This window comes from Musca domestica, unplaced genomic scaffold (genome assembly GCF_030504385.1).
Source record: "Musca domestica strain aabys unplaced genomic scaffold, Musca_domestica.polishedcontigs.V.1.1 57, whole genome shotgun sequence".
Taxonomy (NCBI): Eukaryota; Metazoa; Arthropoda; class Insecta; order Diptera; family Muscidae; genus Musca; species Musca domestica.
Genome location: NW_026712358.1, coordinates 4233610 through 4257570, shown reverse-complemented (window position 1 = coordinate 4257570; position 23961 = coordinate 4233610). Strand labels below are relative to the sequence as shown.

At 36.8% G+C, this 23961-nt stretch overlaps 1 protein-coding gene across 3 annotated transcripts in view; it reads left to right on the top strand.

Moving 5' to 3' along the window:
• LOC101891319 (cGMP-dependent protein kinase, isozyme 2 forms cD4/T1/T3A/T3B) overlaps positions 1–23961 on the top strand; it is a 156417-nt gene that overhangs the window by 56173 nt on the left and 76283 nt on the right. For all 3 annotated transcript variants that reach the window (XM_059128764.1, XM_059128762.1, XM_059128763.1), the window contains one exon: positions 16363–18232. In XM_059128764.1, the coding sequence (XP_058984747.1) occupies positions 16422–18232 (1811 nt within the window). In that variant the 5' untranslated portion in view covers positions 16363–16421. The remainder of the gene's footprint in view (positions 1–16362; positions 18233–23961) is intronic.

Here is a 23961-nt window from a genome sequence, read left to right as displayed (position 1 = left end):
TGATGGAATTCAAGCGTGATAGTGTGATGTCTTCACATTTGGCTCGAAAACCACAAGTGGCCATCGTTGCAGCACTCTAGCATTTAAATGCTAATAAATCTTTTGTGTCTCGTAGCCTTGACTTGCCTTGACTTGCTAAAGACTTGCTTCGCTTGGTCGAAAGTTTTGAACTGCCGAATTTGGTTTTCTCCTTGTCCAGCAGATCGTGTTTACTTGCCAAAGAGGTCAGCAGAAAAAGTGCATCTTCGGTTGGCCACCAAAACTCAAGCGCCGGTAATGGTGCTGGTTTGGGCCGCCATAACAGTCGCTCGTATTAATCGACCGTGGCATCAGAATAAATGCCGAATATTATCGCGAAAATATTCTGGTGGGTATATTAAAGCCTTGGGCACGCAAACATATTGGTCGCAGACCTTGGACATTCCAACAAGACTCAGCACCATCGCACTCAGCTCGCGCCACCCAAGTATGATTACAAAATGAGGTTCCAAACCAAAATCTCCGGATTCCAATCCGTTGGACTATTGTGTCTGGAGTATTTCGGAAGCAAGGTTGGCACTAAAACATACCAAAGTGTCGATCACCTCAAGCAAGCGCTTCGCCAGGAATGGGCCAAAATACCGCAGTACAACGTTTGACGGTTTCAGCCGTTTAGCCGTTTGAAGGCCATAATTCGTGTCAAAGGTGACCAATTCGAACAAATCTAAACTTATTCTGAAATGTGATGCTATTTCCGACATTTTTTCCATGTAAAAATTATGGCGTTTGACTTTGTTGCATTTTTATACCCTCCACCATACTATGGAGGGTATATTAATTTTGTCATTCCGTTTGTAACTCCTCGAAATATTCATGTCAGACCCAACAAAGTATATAAAATTCTAAGACGATTTAGCCATGTCCGTCTGTCTGTCTGTTGTAATCACGCTATCTTTCGAACAAATTGAGATAGAAGCCTAAAATTTTGCACACATGTATTTTTTCCCAGTAAATGGGCCAGTTCGTAAATGGGCCATGTAGGTCCAAGTTATCATATAGCCCCCATATAACGGTACCTCCCGATATTCGGTATTTTGATGATTTTAGCGACATTATTCACCGGAATTATTTCAAATTTGGCATTTGAAGTTTGCAATGGATGCTACAGCCTAAGACAGAAAATTATCTGTGCAGGTCCACGTCTTCCTGTAGCCCCCATATAACGGTACCCCCCGATATTCGGTTTTTTGATGATTTTAGCTACATTATAAACAGATTTTTCTTCAAGTTTCGCATTTAAATATTGTAATAATTTATGACAAAAGTTGCCTATGCAGGCCCACGTCGTCGTATAAGCATTCGGTATTTTTAAGATTTTAACAGAATTTTTAACGGGTTTTATTTTTTGGAAATTGCCAAATTTGTACCTTACAGCTTTTTTACTTGTTTTATCTCACCCTGCATTGTGCCTGTTTTTACTCTGCAAGCGTACTGAATTTAAAAATGCATGTACACTTTTTACCGCCAGTGTAAAAAAAATGCGTAAGCCCACAATCCGCTGATTTTAAATAACTTATTAGGTGTTTTAAACGTTTGCATTCTAGGCTCGATGCGTTGTTGCTGTTGTTACTTTTGAATAGTTGTTGAACACAACAACAACACGAAGCTAAAAATTAACGCACTCCATTATAAACGCTAGACCAGTAGGAGGGATGTCGTTTTTCTTCTATTTTTTGCGCTCGCTTTGCATTCTGCAACGAAACGTTTTGTTTTGTCGCCGCACAACACAAAATTAACGATAATCACATGGAAATGTTGCAACAATTACGGATATCTAATGGCATGACACAGCATGTGGTGGTGTCGGAGATTCAATGCTGGGGCATTGGAGCCGGCTCAGGCGGCCTCAGGTTTGCTGGTGCTTGGCATTTCGTTTGCAACGGTTTGTTAGGAAATAAAAAGCCAACCAGAATATCAAATGTCGAATGCCAGAACCACCTTTGCACCACATAAAATTAGCAACTAAATGTGTGACTGCGGGGCTGGCCCGGCAGGCCCATCGCAATGCAAGTTGGCTTGCAGACAGACTGATATCCATAGCGAGAAACCGAGACAGAGATCACCATAAAGATGTCTTGTCTAGATATTCTGAACAAAAATTTGTCAACGAACTCTGCAGGCCACAAACATTTCTGTTTTACATCGTGGCTGGCTGGATGGATGGCTGGCTGGATTTTCTTGCCAAGCATTGCTCGAAATCCCAGCCCAGCTACAAGTTGTAATTTTGGGTCTAACCCACTGTTTTTATCGCTTGATTTGATAAACGCTATTCGCCGGTTTTTTGTGTGCTACGATGAGGGAAGTATTGAATTATTTTTATCTTTAATTAAATTTATGTAGATTGACCAAATATGGCCGAAAAAATGCAAGTGCATGCATTTGATTTCGGTTTATTTTTATTCATTTCAAATTTTATTTTTTGGAAAATAGTTTTTATTTTGTTAGGTGCATGACATTACAATCACCATTTTGAAAAATTCAGGTATTTCTTGGCAATGTGAAAACAGTTTTATGAGGTTAATTGGGGTTATAAAGTTTAATTAATACAAAAATTATAAAAAAATTGAGCAGCAAATTTGATATTTTTATTACACCGCGAATTTTTTGATTTTTATGTTTTGGCTTTCGAACAACTTCATTAATTAACAGTCTGCCGGCAAGATTTTTTTCTTTTTTTTTCTTTTTTTTTTTTGTATTGAAATTTTTTTCAAATGAGTTGTATCTTTTTTGGAATTTAGTAAAGTTGCCTTTAAAAAACAGCTCAATTTATTTCAGCCCCATTTACACTTGACGTATTTATTGAACTTTATTGTTCGAAGACGTCTAAGGACCTAGGAGATATTTCACATGAAGATATATGAAAGTGTTCTTTTTCGGCAAATATAAAAATTTATTCCACCCAGACGCTACCCTTTAGCATTTATCAACAAAAAAACATAGCTTTCCCAAGAATAGATTTTCTAAGGAGTGTTAAAAAAACTGCAACAAAGTCAAACGACATAGTTTTTACATTTTTTTTTTTAAATTTTATTGAATGAAATCAAGAAATATCGGAAATAGCATCCAATTTTAGAATAAGTTTAAATTTGTGCGAATTTGTCACCTTTGGCACGAGTTATGGCCTTCAAACGGCCAATGAAACCGTCACACGCTGCCCGAATATTGTTCTGCGGTATTGTCGCCCATTCCCGGCCTAGCGCTTGGTGTAGATGATCGACACTTTGGTATTTTTTAGTGCCAACCTTGCTTTCCAAAATACTCCAGACACAATAGTCCAACGGATTGGTATCCGGAAATTGTGGCAGCTAATGTGCGCTGGAAATGAAGCGAGAAACCTCATTTTGTGACCATTCTTGGGTGGCGCGTGCTGAGTGCGATGGTGTTGAGTCATGTTGGAATGTCCAAGGTCTGCGGCCAAAATATGATGCCACGGTCGATTAATACGAGAGGAGAGTGATAATCGTCTCTTATGGCGGCCCACACCATCACCATGCGCCGGCGCTCGAGTTCTTGTGGCCAACCGAAGGTGCACATTTTCAGCTGACCCCTTTGGCAAGTAAACACGATCATTTTGTTTGTTTACAAACTGCTGGACAACGAATATTTTCTCATCGGAGACGGAGAAAACCAAATTCGACAGTTCACAACTTTCGGCCAAGCGAAGCAACTCTTTGGATCTTTGGGTCTATCTTCTTTTGCTGTTGCGGTGTAAGTTCTTGCACTTTTTGGAATTTCAATGGCTTTACCCCGAGCTCATTTTTCAATATTTGCCGAATGGAATATTGCGATATGTTAAGCACACGGTCACTGTCCAATGCGATGCGGGTTTCGATCAAGTCGCTTTTTTACTTTTCGAACCATTTCTACTGATATTGCTGTTTTCTTCCGTCCACTTCCTTAACGTCGGGCTACGCTACCAGTATCACGGTAACGAGCGATGGTAAGAGACACAAAAGATTTATTTCTATTTAAATGCTGAAGTGCTCTAACGATAGCCACTTGCGGGTTTCCAGCCAAATATAAAGAAATCACACTATCACGCTTCAATTCTATCACGAATAACTTTTTTTCTGGAAAGTTCTCACCAAAACCCTTTTGTACGCTTGTAAACAATATAATGAGCTGCCACTGGAATAATTTTAACTGCGGTCGGACGAGTGGCTTAGAAATGACAGCAGTCTGAAGTTGATTGCAGTTTTTTCATCTCACCCTGTATTTAGTAATTTTCGTGCATTTGTAGGACACATTTCCAAAAACACCTTCATATATCATCATACCAAATTTTAAGTTTGTAGCAGTACCTGTTCACATAATACCTAATGGTACCATTTTATATTTTTTTATTATTATTTCCCAACCTAAAAGTTTGGATTTCCAAAAACCCTTTGGTACGTCTCTCTTGCACCAGTGGCTCTTATTCCAAATTTCAGAATTCTAGCTCATTCCGTTTGTCCAATACAAAATATTACTTTGTTAGTACATTTAGTCCTTCCGTACCCTTATAGCACGGATTTCAAAATACCCCGCCATGTATCGACCGAGCCACACAATAGGTGATCCTAATACCAAATTGTAGACTTACAATTCAATCGCTTACCCAAATACCAAATTTAGTACCATTTAGTACTTTTTGGTGCGTATTTTAAAAACCATTTCCAAATCTCAACCCTACACACAATTTAAGCCGTATTATTTTAGGAGATACCAAATTTAGTATCATTAAGTACCTTTCGTACACTTGCTGAACATACCCAGCAACAGAGACCCCAATATCAACATTTTCAATTTGTAGATCAATCCGTTCAACCAAAACCAAATTGAACCGATTTTAATACCATTTAGTACAGCTGTTGCAGTAAAAATATATTTCCCAAAAAATCAACTTATATCCACACCACTTCCCAAACTTAATATTTATACCAACTGTCAAGAGTTCACACAATACCAAAAGGTACGAAATTTAGTGCTTTTAGTACTTTTAATGCACTTCAGGTCCAAATTTCCATAAGCCCAGTCTTATCTAATTCCTATCCACCAACATTGACCCACTTGCAAAATTACAAGATTCTAGCTTCAGCCGCTTCGCCTGAGCGTTTATAAATCAGTCAGTCCCTCATTATTTACTCTTTCATATGTATATAGATAATGTCGGCCCTGCACGGCTTTTATACTCTCTTTACTTGTTTTATTCGCCTTTGTAGAACATATTTTTTATTACCGTAGCCAGTTTTCTATGTAATATTCTTCGTGCCTTGAAATAAGCTCTTTCTTCTGGACATAATTGAATTAATCAGCCTCCCATATTCCTTGTAACCCAAAAGCTTCCATTGTTTGACGATATAGAAAAGCTACTGGACATTTTAAGTCTCCGGTTCCTCCTTTTCTACCACAGCCTGCTAGAAAATCTCAATTTTTCATTACAGAAAATATGTAAAAATGTCTAAAACGGTTTCTATGCTTTTTATATTTCCGTGGATATTATATTATTATCGTTTTTCTAACTGATTCCAATAGAAATCCACTTCATATTCGTAACGGCTGATTAAATTCCTTTAACGGTTTCACTGAATGAAAAACATATCAAATTTTGGGCGGAATAACTTGACAACAGCCTGAAGTGATCGTATTTTGTCTTGTCAATGAGCGGTGACATTTCACAGAACACTGGCACCAGCCTAGCCGGTAGTCACAATTCTTCCGCCAGCTAAACATTTCTATTTCTGTTATTTTTTTCATTTTCCGATCTAGTTTCATTCAAGTTGACAATGTTTAGATCATGCAGCGAAGTTTCACTGTATTCAAAAATAAGTTATATATGCCCGATTATGTGTTTGGTTTGTACAACAACAACAACAACATTTGGTAAACACAACAAACATGTTCTATGTAAACGCACGATTCCCATGTACAGATCACTTGGAACATGTCGAGAAAAATAAATACTTGGATTGTGTTTCGTTCGGGCCTATCACTATTTTTGTTGTAAATTTTAAATATGCGAAATTTTCATGTAGTTCTTAGTTGTTGTTGTTGGAATCTGTGTCTATAAACAACAATATTTATTTAAACGTGTACAACGAGCGAACGAGCCAGCCAGCCAGCCAGCCAAAAAGACAAACAAATAAAATTCGATTTTAAATTGTTTACAGGCACCGTTCTCAGGTCGGGGATGTAATGTAACGACACTTGTGAACGCCTCTGGCCTTAACGTATTCAAATACAATTCCTCAAAACAAAACAGCCAAAACGTAAATTAAACAACCAATAAGCAACAACAGCAACAACAAGCTCGGCTTGCTCGTTACATCGTCACAGTGATTACAACAAATTACTACATCCACTAATTATGGTAATGGGCCAAGACATTGCCATTAAAGCGTTGTCGACGAATTTTTGTGTGTTTTCGATTTCCTCCAAGCCCCACAAGTGTTCGGCAAGGCGGGCTACACCACAACACACAATAATGATTTTATTCATTCATTGCGATTTGTGGTGGTCGCTGCAGCTTAGCGGTGTATAAACAAGTTATTTTTTTTTTGTAAATCAAAATTTGTTTAAATATTTTAATTAACGTTTTATGTCATTTAGATATTTTTGTTAAATTTAAAATATTTTAGGATTTATTTTTTTTTTTTTTTGAAAATTTATGCAAATATTGGAATCTAATTATTGGAGATTTATAGAAAATCAATCAATTTCCCATAGGAGAACAATAGAGATTTATAGAAGGTGTTCTCCTGGAAGATCAAAGGGTACTCGCATAGAATGTCGGTAGAAAATGTCAGAATGTCCCAGAAGAGCAGAAGATCTTTTCATAGAAGACGAGAAGGTTTTTTTCGTAGATGACCAGAAGGTCTTTTCAGAGAAGGTCTTCTCAGAAAAGGTTTTCTCAGAGATGGCCAGAAGGTCTTCTCAGAGAAGGACATAAGGTCTTCTCATAGTACAAAATGTCTCCTCATAGATGACCAGAAGATCTTCTCAGAGAAGGCCAGAAGGTCTTCTCATAGAAGGCCAGAAGGTCTTCTCATAGAAGGCCAGAAGGACTTCTCATAGAAGGCCAGAAGGTCTTCTCATAGAAGGCCAGAAGGTCTTCTCATAGAAGGCCAGAAGGTCTTCTCATAGAAGGCCAGAAGGTCTTCTCATAGAAGGCCAGAAGGACTTCTCATAGACGGCCAGAAGGTCTTCTCATAGACGGCCAGAAGGTCTTCTCATAGACGGCCAGAAGGTCTTCTCATAGACGGCCAGAAGGTCTTCTCATAGACGGCCAGAAGGTCTTCTCATAGACGAGCAGAAGGTACTCTCATAGACGAGCAGAAGGTATTCTCATAGACGAGCAGAAGGTATTCTCATAGACGAGCAGAAGGTATTCTCATAGACGAACAGAAGGTATTCTCATAGACGAACAGAAGGTATTCTCATAGACGAACAGAAGGTATTCTCATAGACGAGCAGCAGGTATTCTCATAAACGAGCAGAAGGTATTCTCATAGACGAGCAGAAGGTATTCTCATAGACGAGCAGAAGGTATTCTCATAGACGAGCAGAACAGGAGAAAGTCTCATAAAAACGAAATATCTCTCAACACATAAAGGTCTTCATTTTTAGAAGACCGCAAGGTCTTCATTTTTGGAAGACCGCAAGGTCTTCTCATAGAGCATGAGAAGATCTTCTGTAATAGAAGTTGATGTATTTATATAAAAACACTGTTGTTGTCTTTTTTTAATATGTCAGATCTCAATAAAAACCGATAAAATCCATAAAATATTCTGCTCCAACACATCCTTTCTGTCTTAAATAGAGAGATTGTGCTCTCCATGTCCAAGCTGTTGCTGTTACAAGCATCGGATCATGTCAAAATTAACACGCTGAGATCAGGAAAAAAATAAAAACAATAATTTAAAGCCGCTGTCTTGGACCGCCACATGTAGCTACAATCTATAATTAAGAAATCTCAATTATTATGAAAAAAGACGAAAAAGAACCACAACAACAAGAATTACAATAATTATTTCAAAACATGACATGAACACACAGATTGCACTTCTTAATGCAATAAGCGTCAATGATGGCTCAAATGCAAGTGGAGGAATATCGAAACAGGTCTGCCCATCCGCAGATCATTAACGCTACATTGTATGGCATTTTATTAACTTCCCCGTCTTCTAGGCTTATTCAACCACCAAGGCACTTGGTCCCCATGCGGCTGGTGGCATTCACTGGGGACGGAAATACTTTAGCTTGGCATTGTTTCCATTTACAATTCGATTGACTTGTAATTGTCAGCAACTGAAAATGATCATCTCGATCAAGATGCCGCCGCTGTCGTCCGAACGTAACGACGCTGACAGTTGAATGAACGCCCTCTGAATGTCGGCCAATTAATTCAGTTTAATGAATTAAATTTTTGTTCCGATCGAAGATGAGATGATCATGTGGAAGAGCCATGATGGGAGATGTCTGAATGCTGCTGCTGGTGGTGGTGGTGGTAAATTGTTGTCATTTAATTGCCAATAATGGAGGAGACAGTTTGTCTCGGCAGCTAATGGTGATGATAAATGAATTAATTCGTTGCTAAAATATCATTATTATTAATGCCGTTGTCGTTGTTATTTTGTTTTTCTATTCTCAATTAATCGGCAATAAACAAAAAAAAAATATGGAACTCAATTCAAAAATATGAGGGTCAAACGTGGAAGTTGTGTAACAAAACAAAAATATTATCTGTTAAAATAATCGGCAAGGAGATGACCAACATAGCTATTGTAATGGAACATAAACTTATGCTTTATCTCCCATTCCAATATTTTCGTCGATATTACAAAAAAAATCTTAAAATGCCAATCGAAAATTCTCTGAGAGTGTGGAAAGTTCCTTTTGGAAATAAAAGACCTTGGTGACCATATAAAGACTCCGAATGACAGATTATCTTTGTGAGTCGATATTCCGTGTTATATCGTGATGATATTTTTCTTGTGACCCTTGGCTTAGATAATTTTTGAAAATCCATGTCGTCGGTCAAAAAGGAATATTATGTGGAATGCTTCGTCCTTCTAATCCAATTGCTTTTATGAGAATTGTGTCCATTATTTTTCGAACCTGAACCGACATCAACATTTTTTGCGACAAGTTAAAAAATATCAGCCGGTTTTGTCGACAGATGTCTGTTTTGTAAAATATATTTTGAGATGCAATACGATTATTCAAAATGTTAACCCTTTATTGGGGAGGTATCGAAGGAGTATGCCAATGTTGTTCATTTCGTATCTGACCTATGTCTGATATAAATATTTCTACGTGCCAGGGTTGGATCTAGATATCCTATTGATTAAAATATTGAGATAAACGATGTTTTTCGCATTTATAAGGTTAATAATTATTCAAAATATTGACCCGCTCTGGGGAAGGTGCCAGAAGGATCTTGAAAACAATCATTCATTTTTATTTTGTCTTTAATAATGGTAATCGTTATTTAATATATTGATTCGTTGTGGGAAAGGTACCAGAAGTAGTAGTCCGTTCTATCCGTTCTTCATACCAGATCTTGTGTTGGTAGAAATATTGGAATGTGCGAAATTTGAAGGCAATGGGGCTCTTATTTCCCATTTTTTAAGCGTAATTCAAAATGTTTACCCTTAATAGAGTAGAATTATCATTCTAACAAGATCTGGTATGAAGAACGGATAGAACGGACTACACCTTCTGGTACCTTTCCCTACCTTTGTTCAAAATCGTATGATCCTTGTTCTAAAAAATAAATAATTATTATTATTTTTTTTTTTCTTGAAAATGTAGACCTTTTGGATCGATCTTCGAACTCAATCTAAGTTTGATAAAAATATTACGATGTACCAAATTTGGACTAAATCGAATTCGCCCTTCGAGAGTTATCGGACAGACGGACGGATCCTAGATTGTGCGATTTAACGCCTATAGACAATTTTTTGTGTGGCTATATTAAAGTCCATCTCTCTACAGACGAACCCTATTCAATTGACGCATTGGAAGACAACAATGGATCATTTATTCGTGAAATATCAACCGACTCTTTGGGACGCAGTCGCGGCCATAATTTTAAAATTTTGAACACCAAGTTCCAATATTAGAAAAAAAGTGAATATATCGGTTAATATTTGGAAAAAACTAATTTAACAAATCCTAATATTTCTATGTCAATTGTATGGAAAGCATAGACATATAAAGTATATATTTATTCGTTTACCTCATCCACCAGCGACAATTTTGTTAAAAATCCTAAGACCCATAAGAATGAAGTAAAAAATCTAAAAAAAATTGCCAAGAAATGTTAAGAGTATTTCAGAAAAATTTACGATTATTCATCAGAAAGGTCTTGAAAAATTGCAAAATATTCTTGAGAAATTCCACAATTTATGTAGGGTAAGTGTGCCTAAGTTCGGCATGTCCCAGTAGTCGGCACTTTTTATTTTTAAGCCCAAAGAAATGAATCTATTATAACTAAATATATTTTGTTTACTTCAAATATATTGTCAGCTATCTTTGTGCACAATTTCGCTAAGAAAAGATGAATTATTCTAATAAAAATTAAATTTTTGTCTGTGAAGGTCCTCAACAATCCATATTCTTAAGAAAAGTACAATAAAGACGTCGATTCAGTTTAACTAAACAAAAATATTATATTTTAATGAATTAATTTATTATTATTATTATTTATTATTCTTACAAAAAAAATTGGTATGCCGACTGTTGGAACATGCCATACCGACAATTAGCAAGTGGTTCCGACTACTGGCAAAAAAGCATTGTTTTAATAAAACTACAAATTTATGAAATTTAATAAAAAGTTATTAAAACTTTATTTATTATTGCAAAAACTATACAAAATTTCGAATCTGAATAAATTAAATTTGTAATAATTGAAAAGTTCCACTCAGAATGGTGAGCGATTAAAAACGCGAAAATCCTAAAAGTGCCGACTACTGGTACACTTACCCTATAGCTGAAAATTATTTTATTTATATTTCTAAACAAGTACGCAAAAGCTATAGCCGTGGTGCGATGCAGATCATGTGATACCCTACAACGCTATAGTATATTGGAAAACCTCTTTGGTCTACACCCAGTTTGGGTTATTTTTTAAATAATGCCTTACAGTCCTGCAAAAGTGTTACCTTTGGTTTTTAATGGCGGCATTTGCCCTATATTTTTGAACTCTGTAGTGTTGATAAGTATTCAAAATAATGGCCATCTGAAATGCTAGATTTCTGCCCTGCCCTGAACTCGTTTCCTTAATTGTGGAGCGATTGCAAAATCAGAAAAAAATTTAGTTTATGGTTCATTTCATCCCCTAAATACTTTGTGACCATCTTCAAAAACAATAAACTTCTATTCTGGCCCCCATGAAAAAGTCTGTGAATATCGGACAATGATTACGGCCTGTATGCAATACATCAACATAAAGTTTTGAAGGGTTAGAAGATATTGGTAAAAGATTTACTGGCCAAGTATCTTATATCACGAACCACTTGGTCAACAATATTTTTTTTTTTTTTTGTTACGAAAATATTTTCAAGGACCTTCGGATTAAAAGTCGTCGATTTTTTGGATATTTGTAATAAAATATATTTTTTAAATGAAGTATGGAAAAAATTGTGAATTTTTCAATATTCTCTTTTAAGGATTTTATGGTTCTAATGCATAAGGAGAAAAACGGCCTATTTCTCACTTATAGTTAAAAGATGATATTTCTTTATCGTTTAAATTGTTAAACAACACAAATTAATAAAATATAGAGAAATCTTCAAATTACAAAAAATATATATTAGAAAACTATAGATAATATTTCATTTTTTGAGGATTCGGCAAGATAAGAAATTCAACAGAAAACAATCTAAACGTACTGTTTTAGGTATTATTACTTTATGTAGAATAATCGAGCCTTTGTCCGGTGAAGTCCTGGGAATTTATCGTGGAGTTAAAGGATTTTCTTCAAGAATTTCTTTCAAAAAATTTTACGATTTTTTATGAAACTTCCTGGCCAAAAATATTAAACTATAATTTTCAAGGTCCTTCTGACAAAAAAAGACGTTGGTTTTGTACTATGTGAACAATTTTATTTATTTATGATAGGATAACAAAAGTTTGACAATAAATATGGTAGTTTAAATGTATTAGGAAAGGTATTATTGTATAAAAAAAACAAAATTTTGGGGAAAAACAATAAATTATTTTAAATTTTACAAATAAATTGTAAATTATATTGAAACATTTTAAGTGAGTAACGAGTGACTGATGTTAAAAAAATGTATTAATTACAGGTAGTGATAATACATACCAAGCGGTCAGATCATATATTTCAATTCTGAGTTATTTTTAAATCATTTCAATAAATCAATCATAAAATTACGTTTCGAAAAGTCAAATACAAATGATTGTGGCGAATCTGATTATAAAAAACAAATAAATGTATTTTATAATAAATGGGCGCAGTAAATTTCCACTTCAAAACTGCCGGGTGTTTTTGACGCGTTTTCTAACCGATACTGGCACCGTGACAATATTATGTAACGCCCAAAGCAAGAACAAAAAATAAAATGAATTAAATGAAACATCATCATCAGCAGCGGCAGCAAGTGTCATTTTTTTGTTATTATCAATTGTTTTCATTTTTAATTTATTTGAATTGCGCGTTTCATTAGAACTCGGGAAAAAGTACTAACCTACCTTTTTTAGCGGCTTCGTCATTTCTGGGACGAATGCACTCCAATTTTAAACACATGTTTCGCCACGCATTAATGGATTCAATGCAAGGCATTTAATTGGCTGACCCGCATTTAATCGATGAGCGAAACAAATTAAATTTTAATGCATCAACCATTTATTTAAAGTCTAAAATCTGTAGAATTCTTAGCAGAGTAGAAAAAATGCCGAAATAGTATCATTATTCTGAGTAATCATATGAATGCTTAATATCAGTTATAAATCAGGGACACGATCCGTTTATTTTGTGATATTTATTTTAGCCGGTATCAGGGTAAAGCATTAATTTGTTAATTCTGATTTATGAGCCGATTATCGCCAATTTTGATAAGAATTTAAATTGTTAAAATGTCAATTTATGGGAAAGTAAAATAAATTAGTCAGGGATTAGCCACAAGTTCATTGAAGAGAAATTGATTTCTGATGATATAGAAATCATAATTTTAAATCATTTGTATGAATTTACAATATATAACAGCCTTCATGAATACAAGCTCTTATATCTTTTGAAGAACTGATTAAGCCATACTGCAACTTAAAATCTGCAATGGACTTACTTATTGGAGGCCATTTAAGCTTCTTAGAGCATAAAAACGTTATTTTGTCTATAGCTGTCCTGTTATTGATCTTCATACTTAATAAGAACATAAAAATTGGTCTATGTTTGAGAGACTTCTAAAAGGGGACCTATCAAGAGAAATCCTAAATTTTGCAATTCGAAAAATACAAGAGCATAGCGTACGTTACTTTTTTAGTAAATGGAGAACCGACATATATTATTACTTCTCTAGACCTAACTTGAATAGAAATATTTAAATAGTTCACAGAATAAAGAGAATCGGGGGCATTTTTCCAATTTTTAGAAAATTATGATTATTGAAAATTGGATATAGCCGAAATGTTGCAGGGTGCAACGTATGGGTACATTAAATATTCATTCTCTGTATAATTATGTTTTTTATACCATATATACCATACTATGGAGAATATATAAACTTTATAATTCCGTTTGTAACTCCTCAAAATACTCATGTCAGACCCAACAAACTATATATATATATATTCTTGATCAGCGTAAAATTCTAGCGATGTAAGTCTGTATGTCTATTGCAATCACGCTATCTATGGAACGAATTGATGTAGAAGACTAAAATTTTGCACAAATGTGCCAGTAAGATCTTAAAAGGCCCAGGTTGGTCCACGTTTTCATATATCCCTCATATAACGATACCTTTTGACATTCGGTATTTTCATGATTTTAGAGACTTTATTCACCAGAATTGTTTCAAATTTCGCATTCAAAGTTCTTAATAGGTACTACAGCATATTACAAAAATCGCGTATCCTGGCCCTCGTCTTCATATAGCCCCCATATAACGGTACCTCTCGATATTCGGTATTTTTTTAAAATTTCGAATTTGAAGTTTGGAATTGGTACTAAAGGCCAAAAAAATACTCATAAAGGACCACGTCTTTGTATAACTCCCACATGAGGGGTTTCATTTGAAAGGTATTTTTTTACTGAATTTTTTTTAAATGTTTAATGTTCCTTCAAAATGGAGAAGATAATAAAAGTTCAACCCGGCCGAACTTAGCTGCTTTTTTACATGCCATTTTTGAACGCTTTTTGAACCCTGTGGTAAACGTACAGGACAGAATGTATCAATATTTCCCATCTTAAAATTCAACATGAGTTTGATGAACAATGTTTTCGACAGACTAATAGATAGATGACCAAGTACTAATGTCCTGATACAGATTAATACCAAAGATAGATGGCGTCTGAAACCATTATTTTGTCGAGGCACATATATGAGCTATCGAAATCATCTATACTCTCTGTGACTATTAGATCGGCGGTAAGAACTTACAAAATTTTAAAAGTAACTTAGTGAAGCTGCTCTGAGTTGTACACCAGTTTTTTCCAGTCCAAATCAAAGAATCTCCTACTGTAAAACAGGAGACCCTCATTTCCATTCAACTCGAAAAATGTTTCCGAGCTCATAACTGGTCAACGTAGCCTTGAAGACCTCTAGGAATGAAACTTGTGGACCCGTCTGCTTTACGGATGGGGTGTAGAGCCATAACGTTAGCCAATAAAAAGGCATATGCCACAATTGGTCTAATCACCTGTGTAAAAGTTAGATGAGAAAGCAACAACTCGGATCGGGTTCAGTACCAAATCTTTCTGTCTACGAGGACTAAATTTTGAGAGAAGAAACCAACCGCTCGAATTGAGTACAGTTCCGAATCTCTAGTCTTCTACAGTAAAAAATGTAACACAACCGCTCATTTGGATTGTTGTCTCAAATCGCGATTGAAGGACAAAACGCTCAAATCCGTTTTTTATCTTAATCAAGACCAAGATTTAACTGTATCCGAAATACAGACGTTTGACCCTGCATAGGACGTAGCCTATATGACGGAGACAGGCGATCCTCTCCTGAAATCTAGCACCGACCGAAACTGCTTACATTTATGCTAAACTACGCCCAGAAGACCAAGGATGGTAACACAAAGCCTTCATTCAACATTGCGCGCCATCTAATGAAGTACCAATTTCGGGCATGGGGTATTGGTTAGCAACCCTATTGACCGACCTAGCAAGACAAAATTTAGCATAAGTCAGGAAAAGACCACCAGATAAAGGAGTCAGGATGTCAAAGGAAAAGATATTGTAAAGGGTGATTTTTTAGCTATCATATTTTTGGCAACACTAGCATAAACACCTCACACATGGTTCGTGTTTTTCACTGTCAAACGTCTTCTTTGGTCTTTAATTTAACCACGAATCGCCTTGTAAACGAAAAATGATTGCAAGTCATTGCATTTTATTATCAAAATGTGTGCTCCCTTAAGAAAGCTCGTTAATTATGTTCCGCGGCGAAGCTCATTTTGGCTCAGAAATATGAAAAAAAAAACTTTCTGTCTTTCAAAGGTCTTTTTTGCTTGAAGCAAAAATCCGTAGATACTAGGGACATACTCATAGAGACGCCCTGACTCTTATGAAATGTCTAATCTTCCTTCATTTTTTTACATTTTACAGGAATGGTTATTTTTTATTTTACTATAAAAGGTTTCGCTATGGTAAATAAATGCCTCTATATGTGAGATTTTTGAAGGGATGCTATATATTGTTAGAAAGTCTCCGATGTACAATACTCCTATAAAAGACGTTCCACAAAATACCTACCTTAGAGGTTTTAAAAGAGTGCGATCTTCTATCTCAAACTGGAATTGAAAATAATCCTCATTTTGCCAGCCTTTCCCACCCACAGGTCTTACCCAAAGACATAACCCATTACAAGTCATTGCGATAAGAATTTTTTAATATTCTCAATCATGTGCCTCACACCGCCAAACATATTTATATTTTTTAATATTGCAGTCAACAAATCGATTGTTCAATAGGTCTTAATGGCGCTATCTAACTGATAACCTGAGAATATCGACTTAATTCATTACTTATCTCCCCTTTTGCCCCGCTCCATCACCCTACCTCCCATTACAACAATTACATTTGTATTCCATATCAATTAACAACTATTAATAACGTGGTATTATTATTTTTGTTTTGTCTCTTTGCAGGGCTTTTGTGGAAATCGTTGTGATAAACGTTTTTGCGGTTGAACGTCAAAATCGCTTGCATGCGCATTTGTTTTGATCGGCTGTGCTTCGCCAGAGAGAGGCCAGCCCAAACAGATAACAACAGTGCCAATAATGCTACTTTCCAGCGAAGGCCGGAACATCAACTTCACACCTATGCCGATATTGGCAAGCCAAACAACAATAGTACCCCCGCAACACCAGCAGCAGCGACAACAACAAATGCTAAAACAGCAACAACCACCAGTGTCATCACCACAAGTCCTACCTGTACCTACCTTACAACAACAACAACAGCAGCAGCAAAGAGCACAGTCACAACACTAGCACCTCGCCAACAAGCACCAGCGACAGTCGCCACGACATACACAACCGTTGCCAGACTGGGACCAACGAATGGTGCCTCCATTAATGCCCTGGATCCGCCGTCAGCCTCAGCACTTGTAGACAACAACAATAGAAATAACAACAGCAACAAACAAAATAATTTAGATTTAAAAGATCACCATCATAGTCAGATCGGCTCGTTGAGTTCCGCAACACGTGTAGTGGAAGCAACGAAGGCTACACCAACAGCAGCAGCAACGACAGCGACAGAAGAAAGCAAAACACCCACGCCCCAAGTAAATATTTTGGAAAAACAATCTTCAGGCAGTCCGGCGGAAACGCTTCCAACTCAAAAACAACAACACAAAACACCTGACGAAGATATTGCCAAGAATCATCATCAAAAAGAACAACAAACCATTAGTCAAGAAGCAGACAGCGTAGCTCCGAACAAAAACAACAGCAACAACAACAGCGAAAGCGATAGTAAACATCGAGAGTCGCAGCCACCGTTGGCCAACGGCAAAGCCGTCGACGAGGACAACTCATCACCAGCCGACAGCGCATCTAACGACGAGGCAGCCGAAACATCATCAGCTAAAATGCAGCAAGAACCAAATGCCAACATCCAGTTCCAACCCGATCTGGGCCTCGTGAACAACAATAATTTGCAAGCGCTCGGTGGCGCACTAATCGATGGTAGTACGGGTGCCGCCATACGTCTGTCGTTGCCATTGAATCCCACGGACGTGCTAACGCACACGCTCATCTACGGTACCGTGCCCACGGGGGCCCAACAACTGAACACCGATCCCAATCTCCAGGCACGCAACTATCTGCACCAACAGGAGTTGCAACTGCAGCAACGCTACCAGCAACTGCAACAGTTGCAGGCTCAGACGCAGGGCCTCTTCGCCACCGCTCCATCCAGCACACCGATCATCCTACAACAGCCCACCAGTGCCACAACGCCTGGCACAGCGGTTTACGCCGCTACCACACCCACCGATTTTTGTGCCCAACAAAAACTCCTGGCCGCCCAGATGCAGGGTCTGTGTATCTCGACGCCGAACGCCACGGCGACCACAGTCAGTGCGGGAACTGTTTTGGACCCAACCGCAGGCGGTGGTGGTTTCAATCTACACAACAGCAATACCAGTTCATCCTATGTGCCGGCCACACCTCAGGAGGAGCGTCTGCTCCAGTGTATCCAGGCCAAGGACCTGAAGATACAGGAAATGCAACGAGCCCTCCAATACAAAGACAACGAAATAGCCGAACTTAAATCTCATCTGGACAAGTTTCAGAGTGTTTTTCCGTTTTCGCGTAGCGGTGCCTCGACGCCGTGTGGCGGTGTGGGAAGTGTGGGCGGAGCGGCGGCGGCCGCCGTCATTGTCGGCGGTGTACGTAAATCTGGTCAATCGTTTCAGCGGCAACGTGCTCAGGGTATTTCAGCTGAGCCGCAGAGTGAATCGTCGGTGCTGTTGAATAATGTCACGTTCCCCAAATACGATAAGGATGATAAGTAAGTAAAAGATTGAAATGTACTTTCTTGATTTTATTTAAATACTCTAGTCCAATATATATTAGGTTAGTTTAGGGTCTTAAATGTATAATATTTGTATATAGGTGATATTATCAGGATCTAACATAACCAATATTAAATCATAAATGCCTGAACTCAAAAGCACCAATACTTTTGAAAGTGTAGCCATATTCTTTCATTATTTTTCTTGCATCTTTAAACATGGATGACAAACTGTAATCTCTCTACGCTTCGAAATATACTTTCCACAAAAACTAATGTAATATATTTAGTTCCGTTATTCAATTTATTTTATTTTTCCATGAGTTATTCTATCGAAATTTTCAATTGTAATACTTTTTTCTTGTCCTATATATAAAAAATTTCAAAAACCCTGTAAAGAGGTTGAATCTACAAAATAAACAAGATTTTTAGTAACTAAAAGGAAGCAGATGAACCGTGGAACTAGTTCCGTAAATTCGTTTCACGGAATAATTCATTTGAAAGAATTTTTTAAGGATCGACACTACACTAAAGTTCTTCGCTAGTTCCGACTTTCTATCTTTGTCATGTCCAAATTGTACTTCTTGTAATAATTTCTAATAATGAGGCACGCCATTTAAGTCTTAACTAAACAAGTTAAAGAGTATTAGTCGGTATTGTCGACAGATGTATACCCTTAGCCAGTGTTCGATTATTTAAATACATTTTGACCTCTATTATGATAATTCAAATTGTTGGTCCTCTATGGAGTGTGTTCCGAAGGAATGGACAAATATTGTCCATTTCGTATCGGACCTAAATCAATATGACGACTTGCCTGGTTTGGACTATATTGGTTACGTCCTGCTGTTTATATGAGATATGCGTTAATTTTTAGAAAATGTTAAAATGTGTGCGAGGTATCAGATAGAGTCGCCCGAAGTATTTTTCATATTTAATCTAGTGCAGATAAAAATATTAATATGGGCAAAATTACAAGAAAATCTAACATATATCAAATTTTATGCGAAATCCTAAATTCCATATTCATCTCAGGATACAGGTTGAGAGAAATATTTTGTTAATTTGTTTCGCAAATTAAGACAGATGAAAGTATTGAAAATCGTGACTCTTTGTGAATAAAGTACCAATAGAGATTCGCAGATACATATCCTCTTCACAACAGATTTACGAGTTAATGGATATTCAAAATGTTGTCCCTATGTGAGGGAGTACCAGAAGGAGTTGACCGATATATCCCATTTTCACAGCAGAATTTGGGCCAATAAAATTATTTTGAGATGTGTGATTTACAGGTAATCGAACTCTAATATTACATTTCATAAGAGTTATAATTATTCAAATTTTGACCTTTTTATGGGAGTGGTCCTTGATGGAGTGGACCCATATTATCCATTTTCGCACTTAACGTAGCATTTACGCCAATATTAAGATTTGCAAAGTTGAAGTAAATTTGGGTTATCCTCTCACTTTCTTTGCTCTAAAATATTTTTCTGAAATAGGGCTGCCCGTTCGTTTATCGAGGGTAATATCCGATTTGATCCAAACTTGCTACATCGTAATACTATTGTCAAACTTAGATCGAGTTCGGAGATGGACAATATCGGTCCACTCCTTCATGTAACTCCACCACTTAAGGTCAAAATTGTCAAAGAAAATGATTCGCCACATAGAAAGACAAAGGATCATTCGTTTTTGTGGGAAATTTGTAAATCTCAATTTATTTGTCAGTACTAAGATAGGTGCGAAAATGGACAGTATCGGCCCACCCTCTCTGATACCTACTCCAGAGAGGGTCAAATTTTTAATAGCCATGAAGCTCGTACAATGCAAAATAAGCTTCCGATTCCTTTCAAACTCAGCATATCTCAATATTTTTATCAATGCAAGATTTGTTGTGAAGATGCTATATATAGTTACCTTGTGGTAACTCGCCCACAAAGGGTCACATTTTTGAATAATCAAAATGATCATAAAAGTTGTACTGAGCATCCAATTCTCTTATAATTTCACACATCCCAATATTTCTACTACAACAAGTTCGGGTGAGAATATATATAACCGCTCCTCCTGGCACCACAAAGGGTCAAAATTTCGAATAGCTATGAAACTTATTAAAAGCGAAGTAAGCAATCGATTCCTTTCAAACTCATCATACCCCAATATTTCTATTAACACAACATCTGTTGTGAAGATGTCAGATATTGACCCATTTCTTCTGGTATATCCCCCACAAGGGTGAACATTGTGAATAGCCAAACAAGCTAAACAAGCATTCGATTCATTCTTAGCTTCACACATTCTAACATAACACAAGATTCTATGTGAAGATGGAATACATCGGTTCACTTCTTCTGGTATCTACCCCATAATGGATCAAAAGCTTCGATAATCATCACACAAGTCAATATATAAACGAACAGACTATGGATGAGGGAATACATCTGTCAGCAAAGTCGGCTGATACTTTTTGACTTGTTTTATTAATTTTTAATAAATAAAATTTAGATACATAAACCATTATGCATTGCTAACTGAAATGTACGTGTTTTGCCATTATTTTTTAGTAATGCAAAAAGTGGTATTTGTGCCTACCAAATAAACCAATTACAGAGAATTTTTCTCAAGATTTCCAGAGGAATTTTCTCAAGTTTCATGGAACTTATACTAACTGCGATTTATTGCACAGACAGTTCTTTCTTTCTTTCTACCATTCGCAGCCATTTTTATGGTTCATCTAGAAGTGCTATTAAAATTAAGCAGTCACCCAAAAAAGAAGTAAAGCTTCAAAGTAAAAAAAAAAACAATATTTTTTAATCTAAACAAATATCCACGATTTTATTGATTTCGATTATTTTATTTCTCATCCCCAATTTGTTTTTAATTGTTTTAGGATGTTTTCCCATTCCATTTGTTTTTTTTTCTTGTTCTTTTTTTAAATTTTATTTAAAAAATAAACAAATAGACCATGAACGGCAATTTATTTCTTCGTCTGTGATGGCCCTGAGCTATCCAAATGAAAATAGCAAAATGTAGAAATGGTTCAACATTGGCAAGAATGTCTTTTTTCGCTTTTTCAATGGCAACGTGAAGCGAAGCGAGCCCAGCTGTTTCAAAGAATATTTTCGAATTTGTAAAGCAAATTGTAAATGATCGACATTTAATTGACGTCATTAATCGAGTTGTCGCGTAGAATTTTTATATTTTGTCTTACCCCTCCTCCTGCTTCCCCTCCCCCACGAGACGGCCATTAAAATAAAAATATTTACCAAAAAATTTTTAGTAAAAAACAAACACTCATATCATTTAGTGGCGTGGGCGTTTACACACCCTGTCTGTCTGTCAGCGGCAAGTGAATTACCCGGAATAGGTAACGATATTAGGCGCGAACAAGTCGCGAGACAACCAAAGGAAAATAACCGATTATTATGCCATGCCAGACAGAGTAACGTCAGTTCATGGTCTAACCAATGAGCCACGGCCCATAAGTAGGTGCGTAATGGGTTCCTCCCTCCAAATTGTTATGGTGCCTTATTTAATGCAATATTTGTCGTCGGTGTGTTGTTGCTGTGTTCCTATTGACAGACCAACTGTCAATTGATTGCATTGCATCTGTCAAACGCGTTCATGTTTGTTTTTCACACATTCTATGTTAACGTCAAATGTTATGCCAAAGTCTATAACTGTCGGGTCGCCTGCGATCATTGGACTGATTTATACGTTTGCCATAACTTTGACACTTGCAAATTGAGATTTTTATTACGACGTTGCAGCCGCAGCAGCAGCTGAGTAGTCAGCCAGCTAGGGAAGCAGACAACCAGAAATGATGGACAGACAAGTGGCAAATCACATCAATTAAAACGGTGGGTAGAGGCGACGCCGTTGGGACAGTAGTTCGGAAAATGTTTTCAAAATAATCAAAATTTGAGAAATATTTGAGTCATTGTTATGGGGAGATCTCCAAATCATTAGTATTTTTTCCATAACTCATTACTAAATAATGGGTTTAGTAAGTACATATTGGCACTGGTAACTACTTACCAAACAGCCTACAAACTCCTTATTTTATAGCAAATAAGAACTTACCAAAGGAGCATTATTATACATTATAGTTTGCCTACTGGAAATGTTGCAGGAATGTACAGAGTAAGAGAAAAAAACTGTAACAAAGTCAAAGGCCATATTTTTTACAATTTTTTAAATTTTATTGAATGAAAGAAAAAATATCGGAAATAGCATCAAATTTTAGAATAAGTTTAGATTTGTTCGAATTGGTCACCTTTGGCACGAATTATGGCCTTCAAACGGCCAATAAAACCGTTACACGCTGCCCGCATGTTGCTCTGCGGTATTTTGGCCCATTCCCGACGAAGCGCTTGCTTGAGGTGATCGACACTTTGGTATTTTTTAGTGCCAACCTTGCTTTCCGTAATACTCCAGACACAAAAGTACAACGGATTGATATCCGTATATTTTGGTGACCATTGTGCGCTGGAAATGAAGCGAGGAACCTCATTTTGTAACCATTCTTGGGCAGTGCGTGCTGAGTGCTCCAGAATATTTTCGCGGCATTTATTCTGATGTCACGGTCCATTAATACGAGAGCGGAGAGCGATCATTGGATGTTTTGGCCGACGCTTGAGTTCTAGTGGCCAACCGAAGGTGCACATTTTCAGCTGACCTCTTTGGCAAGCAAACACGATCATTTTGTTTGGTTGCAAACTGTTGGACAACGAATGTTTTATCGTCGGAGACGGAGAAAACCAAATTCGGAAGTTCACCACTTTCGGCCAAGCGAAGCAATTCCTTAGCTCTTTTGAGTCTATTGTCTTTCTGTTGTAGTGTAAGTTCTTGCACTTTTTAGAATTTCAATAGATTTACCCCGAGCTCATTTTTCAATATTTGCGAATGGAATATATATCGCAATATTTAGCTCACGAGCCATTTTTCGGCCAATGCGACGAGGGTTTCGATCAAGTCGCTTCTTTACATTTCGAACTATTTCTGCTGATGTTGCTGTTTTCTTCGGTCCACTTCCTTGACGTCGGGCTACGCTACCAGTATCACGGTAACGAGCGATGGTACGAGGCACAAAAGATTTATGCACATTTAAATGCTGGAGTGATCTAACGATAGGCACTCGTGGTTTTCCAGCCAAATATAAAGAAATCACACTATCACGCTTGAATTCCGTCACGAATAACTTTTTTTTCTGAAAAATTCTCACCAAAATGCTTTTGTGCGCTTGTAAACAATATAATGAGCTATTACTGGAATAATTTTAACAAATCTCGGACGAGTGACTTATAAATGACATTAGTCTGAAGTTGTTTGCAGTTTTTTCATCTTACCCTGTACATTATTATAGTTGTCATTTTTCTTAGCCTGCTGGTAATGCAAATTAAATGCAGTCATTATTACTCAGTGTGGCCTCCTAATTTTTTCTGGATAAGAAGAAATATCTTTCGACTTCAGAAAGTTAATTTATCTCTTCAAACATTCAATCTTCAATCCATTTTCTCGCCAAATTTCCCAATCTGTACCACTGTCAGCCTCTCTTCTGCAGTCGATGCCTTCAACATTGTTTGGGCGGAAAAGAAAAAAACAGACGGAATTTTAAACGATCTCAGTTATGGCTAATTTTGTCAGATCAATATTTTAAATTTATTGTTGCAGATTTTTCTGGCTTTTTTTTTTTAGCAAAGGTGCAGCAGTCAGACACTTCG